The sequence below is a fragment of the Aegilops tauschii genome, chromosome 7, assembly GCF_002575655.3.
Source record: "Aegilops tauschii subsp. strangulata cultivar AL8/78 chromosome 7, Aet v6.0, whole genome shotgun sequence".
Lineage (NCBI taxonomy): Eukaryota > Viridiplantae > Streptophyta > Magnoliopsida > Poales > Poaceae > Aegilops > Aegilops tauschii.
Genome location: NC_053041.3, coordinates 81,104,256 through 81,117,638, shown reverse-complemented (window position 1 = coordinate 81,117,638; position 13,383 = coordinate 81,104,256). Strand labels below are relative to the sequence as shown.

General features: G+C 43.0%; 1 protein-coding gene across 3 annotated transcripts; it reads left to right on the top strand.

Moving 5' to 3' along the window:
• Positions 1-4,376: 4,376 nt before the first annotated feature.
• On the top strand, positions 4,377-8,321 carry LOC109787060 (uncharacterized). 3 transcript variants are annotated; one of them, XR_012189329.1, is made up of 9 exons: positions 4,377-4,772; positions 4,952-5,026; positions 5,120-5,214; positions 5,297-5,513; positions 6,023-6,108; positions 6,442-6,661; positions 6,731-6,797; positions 7,051-7,128; positions 7,362-8,321. XR_012189329.1 is itself a non-coding variant. In XM_045230749.2 (4 exons), the coding sequence occupies exons 1-4, from the start codon at positions 4,494-4,496 to the stop codon at positions 5,316-5,318; spliced, it is 471 nt and encodes a 156-aa protein (XP_045086684.1). In that variant the 5' UTR covers positions 4,377-4,493; the 3' UTR covers positions 5,319-5,533. The 3 variants fall into 3 exon arrangements, 1 of the variants encoding a protein (XP_045086684.1); XR_002238472.3 differs by having other exon boundaries at positions 5,120-5,513; XM_045230749.2 differs by lacking the exons at positions 6,023-6,108; positions 6,442-6,661; positions 6,731-6,797; positions 7,051-7,128; positions 7,362-8,321 and having other exon boundaries at positions 5,297-5,533.
• The last annotated feature ends 5,062 nt before the right edge of the window (positions 8,322-13,383 follow it).

Genomic DNA, 13,383 nt, shown 5'->3' with positions numbered 1-13,383 from the left:
TTATTTATTATACAATTGTAATGTATATTGTTGAAAAATATGTAAGTGTTGCATTGAATATAATTTCTGTTTTGTAATGTTTTTTTATTTTCTTGATACTTGTGTAATTTATGTAGTTTATGCATATGTATGTTAGATATCTCTAAAGTATATAGTTTCACAAATATTGTAATATTGGTTAGATTATATGATTATGAAAACATATCTTTAGAAAATTCTAGAGTCCAGTATACTTGTTTTTGGAGCATCCATGTACAAATTTGACAATATTTTTAATAAACCATATGTGAGGGATACACAATGTACAAATTTAACAAAATATTTTTTAAACCATATGCACTGCAGGCAGTGACGACGCTTCCTATTTAGGGCTGCAGGTGCCCGTTATAGGTCATTTTGGCAAACGGGCGCCTGCACCGCACTCCCTCTGCCGTGAGATGGGCCGGCCCATTTAGGGTTTTGCTTCTTCTTTTTTATAAAGTGCGAAAAATGGGGCACTGCCCGAATCAAACCTTAGACCTACATCTTCACAGCGCACCGCGCTTACCACTACGGCCATCGCTAGCTTTTGCATGATTACTTCTTGCGTATTTCTTATTCTTTCTCCAGTTTGAATTTTCTTTTTTTGTTTCTTTTTTCCATTTTATTTATTTTTCTTAAATGCGTGATTCTAAAACGACGAACTTTTCCTTCAAAATCAACGAACATTTTTTAAAAATCCATTAATTGTTTTCAAATTTTGTGAAATTTTTTAAACTTTGATGAACTCATTTTTCAAATTCGATGAGCCTTTTCAAATTCAATGATTTTTTTTCAAATCTGATGATTTTTTTAAATCCATGATCTTTTTTCAATTTTGATTAACTTTTTTCAAAATCGATGAACTTTTTTTTTAAATTGATTAACTTTTTTTCAATTTTGTGAACTTTTCTTGAAAATTGATGAACTCTTTTTGAAATCTATGAACCTTTTCAAAATCGATGAAATTTTATTGAAAATAGATGAACTTTTTTCAAAACTTATGAACTTTTTTAAAAGTTGAATATATCTTTTTGAAAAATGATGTTTTTTTTTCAAAATCGATGAACTTTGTTTCAAAATTGATGGACTTTTTCCAAGTTTGTGAACTTTTTTGAAATCATTTATTTTTTTCTAATTCATGAAAATTCTTTCAATTCTTGGTTTGTTTGAGATCTGCGGACTTTCAATTTTTCTTCACATTTTTTTTCAAAAATCACGTTTTTCTAATTTCTATATGCAGTAAATAGCGTGGCTATACTTACTTCTTAAAGAGTTTGTGCCCTAAGGAATCACAAAATCATGTTTGGTCTTGTGGTTGGGCAACACGCACAGTTGTTCTGTGGTATAGATTTTTCTTTTTTTAAAGTACGTCTAGGTATGCCATAGCTTTATAGAAGGCAGAAATGTAGCGAACCAACCTGTGGTTGAATGGTTAGAGGGACAGTGGTATCCCCAGCCGACCAGGGTTTGAATCCTGGTACTCGCATTATTACTGGATTTATTTCAGGATTCCGGCGATGCGCTTTCAGTGGGAGGAGACGTTCCCGTCGACGACGAGACGCCTACGGTGACTTTGTAAATTTCAAGATGACATGCCGGCTCAGTATCTCGAAGGTGCTCATAAGGGTGAGTGTATGCACACATGTATGAGCGCTTGCGTCTGTACTGATGCTCAAAAAAATAGAAGGCAGAAATGTAATGTTCACGATGATGGTCTTGGTGAGTAGTTTTTAGATGAACCGTGCAATGCATGCATCAATGGGGTAATTTGCTCTTACTAGTTTGCAAATTTGCTCAAATAGGTAAGAATTATTTTGCAGTATCGCAGTATCACTGATTTAATTTTTAAAGAATGAAGTAATATTTGTCCTTATCATTCATATGGATTTAGTATCTATCTTAATTTCTTGGATACTTTTATATAGAATAATGACCTTAGCAATAGTCAGTCCTTGAACTACTCTGTATTTTAGATACAAATTTATTTTAGGACAATTCAAGGACAAATTTAATATAGTCACCTGTCTTAAGATGCCTTCTGATAGATTTGTTCGTAGTTATAGTATAGTCTGACACTAAACATAGCTTTCCATTTTCAAGGATGTTTTGCATTTGCAAGGATGTTTTGTGATAGATTTCTTCATAGGCCATCAAATATATACTTGCAAAACCGATGTGATCCGGATTCCAAGCGTTTATTGTTACATTTCAAATATAAATGATTATTATGGCTATGACATTTGCACTTAAGGGCCCCGAGTTTTAATTTCGCCCGGGCCCCCAAAAGCTCTGGACCGGCCCTGCTGGAGGCCGGCCGGCGAATGTGACCGCTCCCAGACGTCGGCTGCTACTAGGGCAACCGACTGACATGTTTGAACCGAATTGGACCAAATCGGCCGAGCCGTAACTCTTAGAGCATCTCCAATAGAAGATGCAAATTTAGAGATGTAAAACTTTACATATCTAAAAAGTGATTTTTGCATCTCCAAAAAAGGGCCAACTCCAACTGATGATGTAAAACGAAGATGAAAAGTGCAACTCCAATAGCTGATGCAAAATGGAGATGTAAAAACTAGCGAGCGGCCCGAATCGGGGAGGCGGCAATGGGGACTGCAACGGCACGGCGCGATTCGGGGCAGGGGATTTGAGGCAGCGGCTTCGGGGCGGAGGAGGAGGAGTGTCCAAGGGGCAGCGGGGGTGGCGAATCGGTGCGGTGGTGGCGCGAATCGGGGACGGCAGAGTAGCGGCGATTCAAGGTGGAGAGAAGAAAAGGAACGGCATAGGGGAGGCGACGGAGGTGGAGGAGGGTCTCTTTGGCCGAAGGAGGAAGCCATAGTGATGAGGACATCAATACCATTGTTACACCCACAGCCCCTGCTGCTATACATACTAGACCAATTACTAGAGCTCGCGCACGCCAGTTAAATTACCAGGTACTTTCGTTTCTTGGTAATGATTCTAATATTCATGAGAATATGATGCTGCCTAAACTGGATACATTTGTTTTGCTTACAAATGAAGGGCCTGGCATGGATAAGAGGGATGAACACTGGAGCAAGACCAAGCATGGAGATGATGGCATGCGCAAGGGGAATAAGAACGGAGTTACAAGTGATGATTTTAGGACTTTGAAGCCACCATAAGGAGTGCATGAAGCCTTGGATGAAATATACAAGATGCCACTTCATAAATTTCGTCCAGAGGCTATTCTAGGTGATGCGTCACCTTATTATTGGGCCAGGCCCATGTATTTTCGAAATACTTAAGTATAGGCTGTTTTTAGAGTCCGTATGTGTGGGGAAACAAGAGTTAGGGTTGCCTTCAGACCCCTCCTCCAAGGGCCACGAAATTCCCCCCTCTTCCTCCATATATACAGCCCTTAGGGCATCGTTTAGACTTTGGGGGTTTTGTTTAGATTAAAGTTTGCCATAGCTGCAACTTCGCGTACTTTGTTTGTGTTCAACGACCAGACAAAGGCGTCACAGAACCCCACCTTGATCAATAAAGTTTTCCTCTTATATTCGCAATATCCAGATTGCAATCTTACTTCTTGCTTGTTCTTCGTTTGCCTGCAGGAAACAAACCTTCGTGGTCAGGTTGATCGTGCTCCGGTGTGGTCAATAACCTCTCGGAGTTGGTTTAGCGATTGCTAAGGCGTGACGTCTTCGCACGTTCGTAGTCGGATCGTCAAAGTCGACTTCCTCCAAAACGATAGCCACCATCTCATCGAAAGACGGGACACCTTTGCCTCTATCACACGGCCGCCGTCGATAGCCAATCGCCCGCCGCAGCCGCGTCCGACTTCAAAATTTTGGCCGGCCAAGGTTGGTTCGCCGTCGGGTTACGCCCCCGTGCCATCTCCACCGTGTGGCTTGCCGGCCCGCTGCTTCTTCGCATGCAGCTCCGGCGCGACGGCGACCGACCGAGGTGAGGCAAATCCGGGGCGGCGGCATGGAGGTGGAGGCCAAATTGGAGACCATGGTCGCGCTGACGGTGGCTGCGGCGAGGTGTGTCAAACCAGAGGCGGGCAGGCGGCGCGGCAGGGTCATCAGCGTCGGCCATGGCGGCGGCCGGCCGTCGGGCGGACGGGCGGTGGTCGCGCGGAGGCCAAATGATGATAGTTCAGTGGTTGGCCCGCGATCGCCGTTTTTACATCTCCTGTAGGTGGAGATGTAAATTTGCACCGCAAGGTATTGTATTTTACATTTTTGAAAGGTGGAGATGTAATTTTTTTTTATATTTACATCATTTGTTGGAGAGGGGTTTTTAGCATCAAGGTGCAAAAGTTAATTATTTTTTCATCTATAACATCTACTATTGGAGATGCTCCTGCTGGTTGCCCTGTCAGTCCAAACCAGAACCACCCACCTTCGGCCGCCGGCGACCAACTACAGTGGAGCAGCTCATCTGCGCCACCCTCCCATCTCCGTCCATTAATCAGGCCCCTCCGCGCACCTTCCCGGCCGTCGAGGATGCCGCGCCTGCCTCCCTGGCGCGAGGTCCAGCTCGTCGACCTGCTCATCGTCATCGCAGCGCAGTCGGGGCTCTCAACCACCAGGTCTCCGGCGCGTATCCTCAAAGGGTGCTTGCTCATCTCCGTCTCTTCGCTGCTATGCCAGCGACGTCCACGACCCCCTCCCCGCTCATACCCACCCCTCCAGCAGTCCAGCTCCAATGGCAGCATGCCCGCCATCTGCTCGATGAAACGTCTGTGCCCAACCGACCAGCATCTATGCCAAATCTACTGGAGGGTACGTACTTCCTTAGATCCCATCTTTCCATTCCTCAATTGGCAATCATGTGGCACCAAGTGTGTCATCTCTTTTTTCCTGAATTGAGTGTGTTCTAGGCAGCGAATGCACGCGAGCCCAAGCAAAGCATGATGCTCACACAACTGTCGAAATTCTGAGTTCGCACGTGTGTTTTGCAGCTCACAAAGACATCAACATATATGATGCCAACCTTCCTGAGAAGCTTTCCTGATGTTGAGTCGCTGTGTATCACGGTACTTTCTAGCATTGCATTTTACTACTGTTGCTTGTTGTCACCAAATGATTCATCACTTGCTGAGATGGTCACTGAGTTGAACAATTTGCAGCCTGCAGAATTTGATCAGGCTCAACCTCAAGTTCTACGAAGATCAGGCTGTTCCCAAAGTAAATGTGTTGTTGTGCATCAGGGCGATCCCATTTGGTGAGTTCCAGGGAGGGGGAGCAATACGAGCTTTCCTTCCATTGCAACCTCGTCAGGAGTTCACGTGTTCTAAATTATGCAGCCGTTCGGATGGCCAATTCTAGGTTCACTTCAAGGTCCATGGATCAGATGCTATCCACTGTGGAGAATACGAGTAATGAAAATTGTGCCAGTGAGTGTAAGGTGGCTGTCTATGAGAGTACTGGCCCTGAGGGAGGTAGACGCTGGACCTTTTAGCGAGGAGCAAAGTTTTCTGATGATAACCCTTTTGTACCAGTTGAAATCCTCTAATGTAGATGGTTCGTATCGTTTTCCAGTATCTGCATACTTTAGAATTTTTTTTGCATATGTTATCTGAACATTGGGTAGTTCTCAGATTCTACTAGAATGATTAGCTTGAATAGCCGAGGTAACTAGTAGTACAATTTGACCATCTGGCGGCATGTTCTATTGCTTGTTAGTTGCCTGTTGCATGTCATCATGATTGATCATGAGTCATGATCATCTACCAGTGTATTTGTGTATTTCACTTCGTGGTCTTCCCATCTTCTTCGATTATGAAATGTGAAGCTTATAACTTTGCAAAAAGATGTTTCATGCAGTGGATGCACTAGATTTTCTTGCATGCTTGCATGTTTGCTTTGAAGTACCACACGGTCGATAGATAATACCACAAGTGGACAGGCTGCTAGCAATCTCTGTTCTTTCTTCTAGCATGATACATCCACCTCCATTTGGTATGACATGCTATTGTGATGTAGAACTGCTGCTGCTGGAATCTGAATGTACACCGCTATGCATGTTGCAGGCAATGAACTCTTGTACAGCAGAAAATATCTGGAAGAAGCAACTCACTAATACCGAAGCTCTGAAAAGAATCCAAATAAACCCATAGTAAGGATTTTGGTTTACAGTGATTATGCCTTGTATAACATCTGAACGCAAATTTTATGAGCAGTTTTTTTATCCGTTATTAATCGGTCACAACTCTTTTATGAGTTGTCATACTTTATCTAATACATTGGTTAAATTTGTTTCTCCATTCAAGCTCGATGGATCTCTGATTACTAAAATTTCTGTCACATAATAACATATATCATCTATGATCTGTCTTATTTGTTTTACATCGTTAGCTGCAAGGTATGCTCCCGGGGCACCATTTTATCTGGCACCCTGATTACTGTAATATTTTAGATGATAATGCTACTTTTATGATTGGCCATCCAGGTTTTTAGAAACAGACCTCAAGGTCACATCTTTCTCGGAGCTCTGCCTGAAGGTCTGGATGATGCGGGAAAATGTATTGAGCTGGATCCTACTTATCCGGTGGGTTATGCATGTCGAAGGTTCAAGCCCTGATGCAGATTTATGAAAGTGCTATGGCAATATACATAGAGGGTTTGAAGTGTGATCCAAATAGTACCATTGTAATTGATGGCTTTAAGAGGTAGCATCCCAGTATTCTGTTTGCCTTCTTGAAGTTATAATGAACTAACATTTGTTTTCATTGGGCTAGATGTGTGACATGCATTGAGAGGTCTAAAGGCGGTGATGTTTGGCCTGAGGATTTAGAAGACATTTTGGTTAGTCTAGTTTATTTCTATGCAACAAGGCTTCCATAATTATTTGTTTCTGTTTAATTTATCCACATAAATTTCTTGCATGCGTGGTTTATTGTGACTCTGGTAATCCTTGTGCAGCAGGGAACAAAGAAACTGTACCTTGACTGGCAATGAAAACCTTCTAATTAGTAGTTAAACTTTACCCCTTCAAAACAATCTGATTGAGTTCTAATATCCTCAGTGACTAATTATTTGCTCTCAATGATCCTAACAGAGAGATTGACATTCGGACATTGATTTGTGTAAAGAAGTTTCTTATGAGCCCTCGAGGCGGATTGAATCTGAACGAGTGGTAAGTTCATATCATGATGTCCTAAAGAATTATCGTGATAAGCATTTATTTTTGAAAAAGCTATCTTATCTAGACCGAAGGGTTGCACAATAGCCTTTTGGATATGCATGCACTCTCTAGATTAAACCTCCTTCCAACTTATCTAGACTAGGTACTATTGATGTTAAATGAAACCATATTAATCAAGCCATCAATCACCGATAAATATGAATGAAAGGATGTGATTTTTGCAGGCCAAGGTATCAGAGGCAAACAAGGTCCAACGACAGGAAGAAACTAAGGAACATCTTTCCAAGATAGTACAACAAGAGTTGCAACAAGTTAAAGCATGACAAGATGAGGTCGCTGATGAGCTACAGAAAGCTAATAAGCATAATGAGCATGTTCGACATCAACTCTTGGAGTGCAAGAAGGGTCATAGTGAGGAACTTTAGAGAGCCAATGAGCATAGTTTGAATCTTCAACATTAGCTCTCGGAATCCAAAGAGCAGTATAATGAGCTTAAGTCCAAGCATGACGACTTACTAAGGAACGAGATACTACACTCAAAGAGGTAGAAAAGTTATGCCGGAGAAGAAGTTCGGCGATGCCCTGCCAGTTTTCATTATCTGAACTGAAGTGAGCAACAGAAAATTCCATACTTCATTTAAGTGCAGAGAATGCGTGTTTATCTCTGTGGTGTCCTTCGGAAGATGAAAGTTGTAATAAAGGTCCCAATCTCTAGTTAAATCATGAATCAGTCTCATGGGCATGAACCTGATTAAATTTGTCTCCTATTTCCCCTCCGACTTAATCGCCATGCCAGGATAGCGTACGAAGGATCCGCTAGAATCAGGATTACTAAACTAGAAAATGCCAATCTAGAGTTTTTAGCCAGTAACTATAATTAAGGAAATGGACACGTCAAGCAAGATAGATCTAAAAATGGAAATCTCACCAGTGAACTTACGAAATCTAACAAGAACAATCAGTTTGTTATTTTGACTAGATCGACCTAAGAACCGATCCAATAAAAATTAAGTTAATGTTTGGTCAAGTTTAAAGCTATAACAGCCCCAATCATTTCTACCCCATAAACTCCCTCCCATGAAAATATAGTGGGAAATAAAAAGTGATCGATGGAGGAACCATACAAGGTGGAGGAGCAGGAAAAGGTAGGTTTAAATTTAAAAGGTTTAAGTAGTAAAATAAGAAAACAGAAACAGAAAAGCAAAAAAATAAGGGAAACAGAAGCGATCACCTCTCCTTGCGGCATTTGTGAAGCGCGGAGTACAAGGGAGCAGCTCCTTGCGTGCAACGTCCCACCACTTGCCATTCTGCCAAGCCAAGAGTGGTAACCCCATGGCGTCCCCCATAACTAGTGATTTCAGAAAACCTATCTCCACTACTGCAGGATGCTGCTAACGCGATACTACGATCAGAGACCCTTCGAGAAACTGTGTGTGATGCAGTAATCACAAAGAGTGTTGTATGAAAACCGTCAAAAAAAGGAGCAAAACGTTTGCGATGGAGGATGCATCAAACACGGTTCAGATTTTAGTTGCGTATGCGATTCAGGCCACACGGTTAACCCGTCCGAACTGTTTGCGATGAGGCAGAACAACAGAAACAGACAGCCATATCAATGTGTGTGCGATATACGGCATACAGTTCGCTCCGATGAACCGTTTGCTATTAGGGAGTGCAACATAAATGGTTAGCCACATCAAGGTGTGTGTGATATAGGGCATACGGTTCACTCAGACGAACTGTTTTCGATTAGCGAACGCAACAGAAACGGTTCAACTTAACAAGATGTGTGTGATACGTGGCAAACAGCCAACTCGGATGAACTGTTTGCGATGAGAATTTACAACACAGACGGTTAATACAGTTAGTTCGTGTGCGATTCTGTGTGTACAAAAAACTTTGAAAAATGCAAACTAGTTGCTTGCGGTGGCTAGGAGTATCGCACACGATGCGTCTGCGAGTACTCGTGTGCGATGATTAGTAAGTTACACATGCGTCTGCGAGTACACGGCCGCAAGGGTGCTATGCTGATCATGGAGTCCGAGAAGACCATCGTCGGAAGACCGCCAGCTCAGCTTTTTAGCTTATATTTTATTATAATTGTATGCATATGTAGGTCGTGAGTGTTCTGGGCCTTGCCGCATTTGGCATTTTTAAATTATCCTGAATATGTAAGACAATTATTAAGAATTATTAACAGTTGCCATTGTAACTTTGCCTCAACGGCGAGCAGAGCGCGCGTAGGGACGCCAAAGCGGAGCGCGCCGCGGCCGCCTCAACGGCGAGCAACCACATGGTCAACTTTCTGCCATCAATAAATTTTGACATTGTTTCTCGTCACATTGCTGATTACAACGCAATAAGTCATTGCAAATCTGTTCACACCTCTCAAACTAATATGTGTTCACACTTAGCACCGGGCTATAAAAACTACCCACTCAAAAATTACTTCACAGTTTCTCTCCTCATCACCCACAAAACTGGTTTTCTCTGTCAAGTCGTTCCGCCAGGACCGGTAGGAGGAGTTTAGGGTGGACATATAACCAGGCAGTAAAGACCAAGGCCGCGGAAGCACTAGAGAGGTCTCGCCGCGAAGCCGCAGCCGCAGCCGCAGCAGAGATGTCCGGGTGCGCCGCGGAGCCCTCGAACGAGCTCTCACGGGCACGCGAGGGCTCTCACAAGCGCATTCGCGGCGTCGGCCATCGCGACGAGCCGGCGTTTTTGAAGTCCTTCGCCCGCGACGACGACATTCTCACTGGCGTCACTACACAGCAGGAGCTGGTCGACGGCTTGATGAAGCTGCTCAAGATCAGCGATGCCTCGGTTGACAAGGCAGCCGGCCTCGTCGAGCAACTCATGAATGACAATGCGAAGCTCCTCAAGTTGGTCGCCGAGAAGGAGAAGGAGGCCGCCGGATGGAAGATGCTACATGAGCAGAGCAGTGCCTCGGAGATGACGCTGAAAGCGGTCGTCGAGGAACTGATGGGTGGCTTGAGGAAGCTCCTGATCGAGCGCGAGTAGGAGGTGGAGGAATCCGTGGCTGCTTTCAAGCAAAGTCGTGAGGAATTGAAGAAGGAGCTGGAGGATTTCGCCGCCCGGCGATCCATCGACGAGTAGAGACAGTAGCGACACAGATCGTTGTCTGCAATTTCCTTCTTCTCTTGCCCCCGTGTCTTCCGAGCTTTGCCGCATGTGGCATTTTAAATTATTTGGAATATGTAAGACAATTATTATGTGCGCCATTGTAAATTTGTCGTCATATTATCCGTTGCCATTTTATTTGTGGTCGTATTATCCGTTGTCGTATGTGGCAATTTAAATTAGGGCGAAATACTAGTTGAAAACACGAACAAAGCAAATGCTGCCATGGGATCACAAGCAAACACCCTCCGTCCAGGTGCTTTATTTAACCCATTAATGGAGAAGTTGTGAGCGAGGGGGGGGGCGGCTGGTGCATGGAGGTCAAAGAGCTGGCCTCCCGGTGAGCATGGGCGGCCTTGCTGCTCGCCCGTGTCCCGTCGAACCTGCGAGGTGTACAGGATGCACGTGTCCAGTCGAGCCTGCACGGCGGACTGCTCGCACGCGTCCCGTCGAAGCTGCATGGTGGACTTCTCGCGCTCGTCCCGTCTAATCAAACAGCTGCACGCACGCCACCGAGTATGGTTAAATTTCGACACGGTAAATATAATACAATCGTTTGCGATATTAACGTGTCAGCTTTTTTCAAAAAGGACTTCGTTGGCTACTAATGTGTGCGCCTCTTCTCAAACTGGACGATTTTTCTTACCACGACATATATGTGCCATGTCATGAAACCATGCCAAGTTTCATGTTTTTTGGGTGACTTTTTTATTTACTGGGATTTAAAAACCGAGATTCTCATTGTTTCAGGACGACGACAAGTTTGTAATTCATTCTCATTCCTTAAACGAGACCTAAACATGCACCAATGACATATGTATGATTTTCCACCCATTTTGCTTCACTGGAGCATGTGGTTGTAGTTCAAATTTGAATTATGGACTACATTAAACGGATAGAAAACTTAGTAATTAGTAATATATATATACAATGGCCAAACGAACCCTGAACAGTTTCAAATTTCAGCCCGACACTCCTGTTATTCTATGTTGCCTGTAGAAAACAAAGTTCAAGGCGAGAAGAGGCATCGATTATCGTTTCGCCCACAAGAGGGGCATGTTTCCCTACCGGAACCACGAGGGTTGCGACAAGCTCTAGTTTGTAAAAGGCTTGTAATATAGCTTCGCTCAAATTGGACAATTATATATACCATGTAGTGACACCATACCAAGTTTCATCATTTCCTGGTGAGTTTTGGATTTATAGACATTTAAAAATCGAGATTCGCAATGTTTGTGGCCAGGCCAGGACGGCGAGACGGTTGAATTCGTTCCCATTCGTTCCATGGGACCTAAACATGCACCCCAAGGAAACATGTACGTTTTTTCTAGCCATTTTGGTGCACTGGAGCATGTATTTGTAGTTCGGATTTGAATGATGGACATTAAATGCCTAAAAAACTCAATTAATGAATAAAAAAGGTCAAACAAACCCTGAATAATTTCAAAGTTCAGCCCGAATCTCCAGTTGTTCCGTGTCGCGCGTAGAAGAAAATACGAGGCTAGAAGAGGGAGTGATTATCGTTTGGCCCACAAGGGGACACGTTTCCCTATTGAAACCACGAGGGTTCTTACGACAGGCTCTGGTTTTTAAGAGGTTTGTAATAAAGTTTGGCCCAAATTGGCAATGTTTTTACCACGACATATATGTGCCATGACATGGCACCTTGCCACCTTTGATGACTTTCCGGTGAGTTTAGGATTTATGGGGACTTAAAAACCGAGATTCGAAATGTTTGAGGAAGAGCCAGGACACCGGTACGCTTGTAATTCGTTCCCATTCCTGGCATGAGACCTAAGCATGCACCTAAGGACACATGTATAATTTTTCTAGCCATTTTGGTGAATTGGAGCATGTATTTGTAGTTCAGATTTGAATTATGGACATTAAATGCCTAGGAAACTCAATTAGTGTATAAAAAGGCCAAACGAACCCTGCATAAGTTTAAATTTCAGCACGGATATCCTGTGGTTCCATGTTGCCCGTGCAAGAAAATACAAGGCGAAAAGAGGCAGTGATTATGTTTCGCCCACAAGGGGAATACGTTTCCCTATCAGAACCACGAGGCTTCTTTGAGAGAAGCTCCAGTTTTTGTAAGAGGTTTGTAATAAAGCTTGGGCCAAATTGGACAATGTTTTTACCACGACATATATGTGCCATGACGTGACACCATGCCACCTTTGATGACTTTCTGGTGAGTTTAGGATTTATGGGGACTTAAAAAACGAGATTCGAAATGTTTGAGTACAAGCCATGACACCAGTACAGTTGTAATTCGTTCCCTTTCCTGGCATGGGACCTAAACATGCACCCAAGGACACATGGATAATTTTTCTAGCCATTTTGGTGAACTGGAGCATGTATTTATAGTTCAGATTTGAATTATGGACATTAAATGCTTAGGAAACTCAATTAGTGTATAAAAAGGCCAAACGAACCTTGAATAAGTTTAAATTTCAGCACGGATATCCTGTCGTTCCATGTTGCCCGTAGAAGAAAATACAAGGTGAAAAGAGACAGTTATTACGTTTCGCCCACAAGGGGGACACGTTTCCCTATCGGAACCACGAGGCTTCTTTGAGAGAAGCTCGGGTTTGTAAGAGGCTTGTAATAAAACTTGCGCCACAATGGACGAAAAAATTCCTCGACATATAAGTGCGATGTCGTGACACCATGGCAGGTTTCACGATTTTCAGCTTAGTTTTGGATTTACGGGGATTTAAAAACCAAGATTCTTCTCACAAAATGTTTTCAAATAGCACACGGTACACTCACAAAAGCTGATATTCAATGAAAACTTCGTGGAAACCATAGTTTAAAGTTTCATAAAAATCTGAAAAAAGTGGGATGTTAAGAAGGTGATGTTTTATTGCGACACAAAATTTCAAGTTGAAGAACATTACAAGATGTGAGTTATAAAAAGACAAATTCCGCCGTGAATAGTGACATTACTATTCGGCACTATTCAACACTAATTTTGTCTTTTTCATAGCTCACATCTCTTAATGTGTTTCAACTTGAAATTTTGTGTGCCAATAAAACATCATCGTCTTAACATCCCGCATTTTTTTGAAATTTTTTTGAAACTTCAAAACATCCCCCCCG

Excerpts from the sequence above, each read along its gene's own strand:
- LOC109787060 (XM_045230749.2), top strand. The coding sequence starts at position 4,494 with ATGCCGCGCCTGCCTCCCTGGCGCGAGGTCCAGCTCGTCGACCTGCTC. Across the intron at positions 4,773-4,951 it reads TATGCCAAATCTACTGGAGG|CTCACAAAGACATCAACATA; the intron begins GTACGTACTTCC and ends TGTGTTTTGCAG. Across the intron at positions 5,027-5,119 it reads TTGAGTCGCTGTGTATCACG|CCTGCAGAATTTGATCAGGC; the intron begins GTACTTTCTAGC and ends AACAATTTGCAG.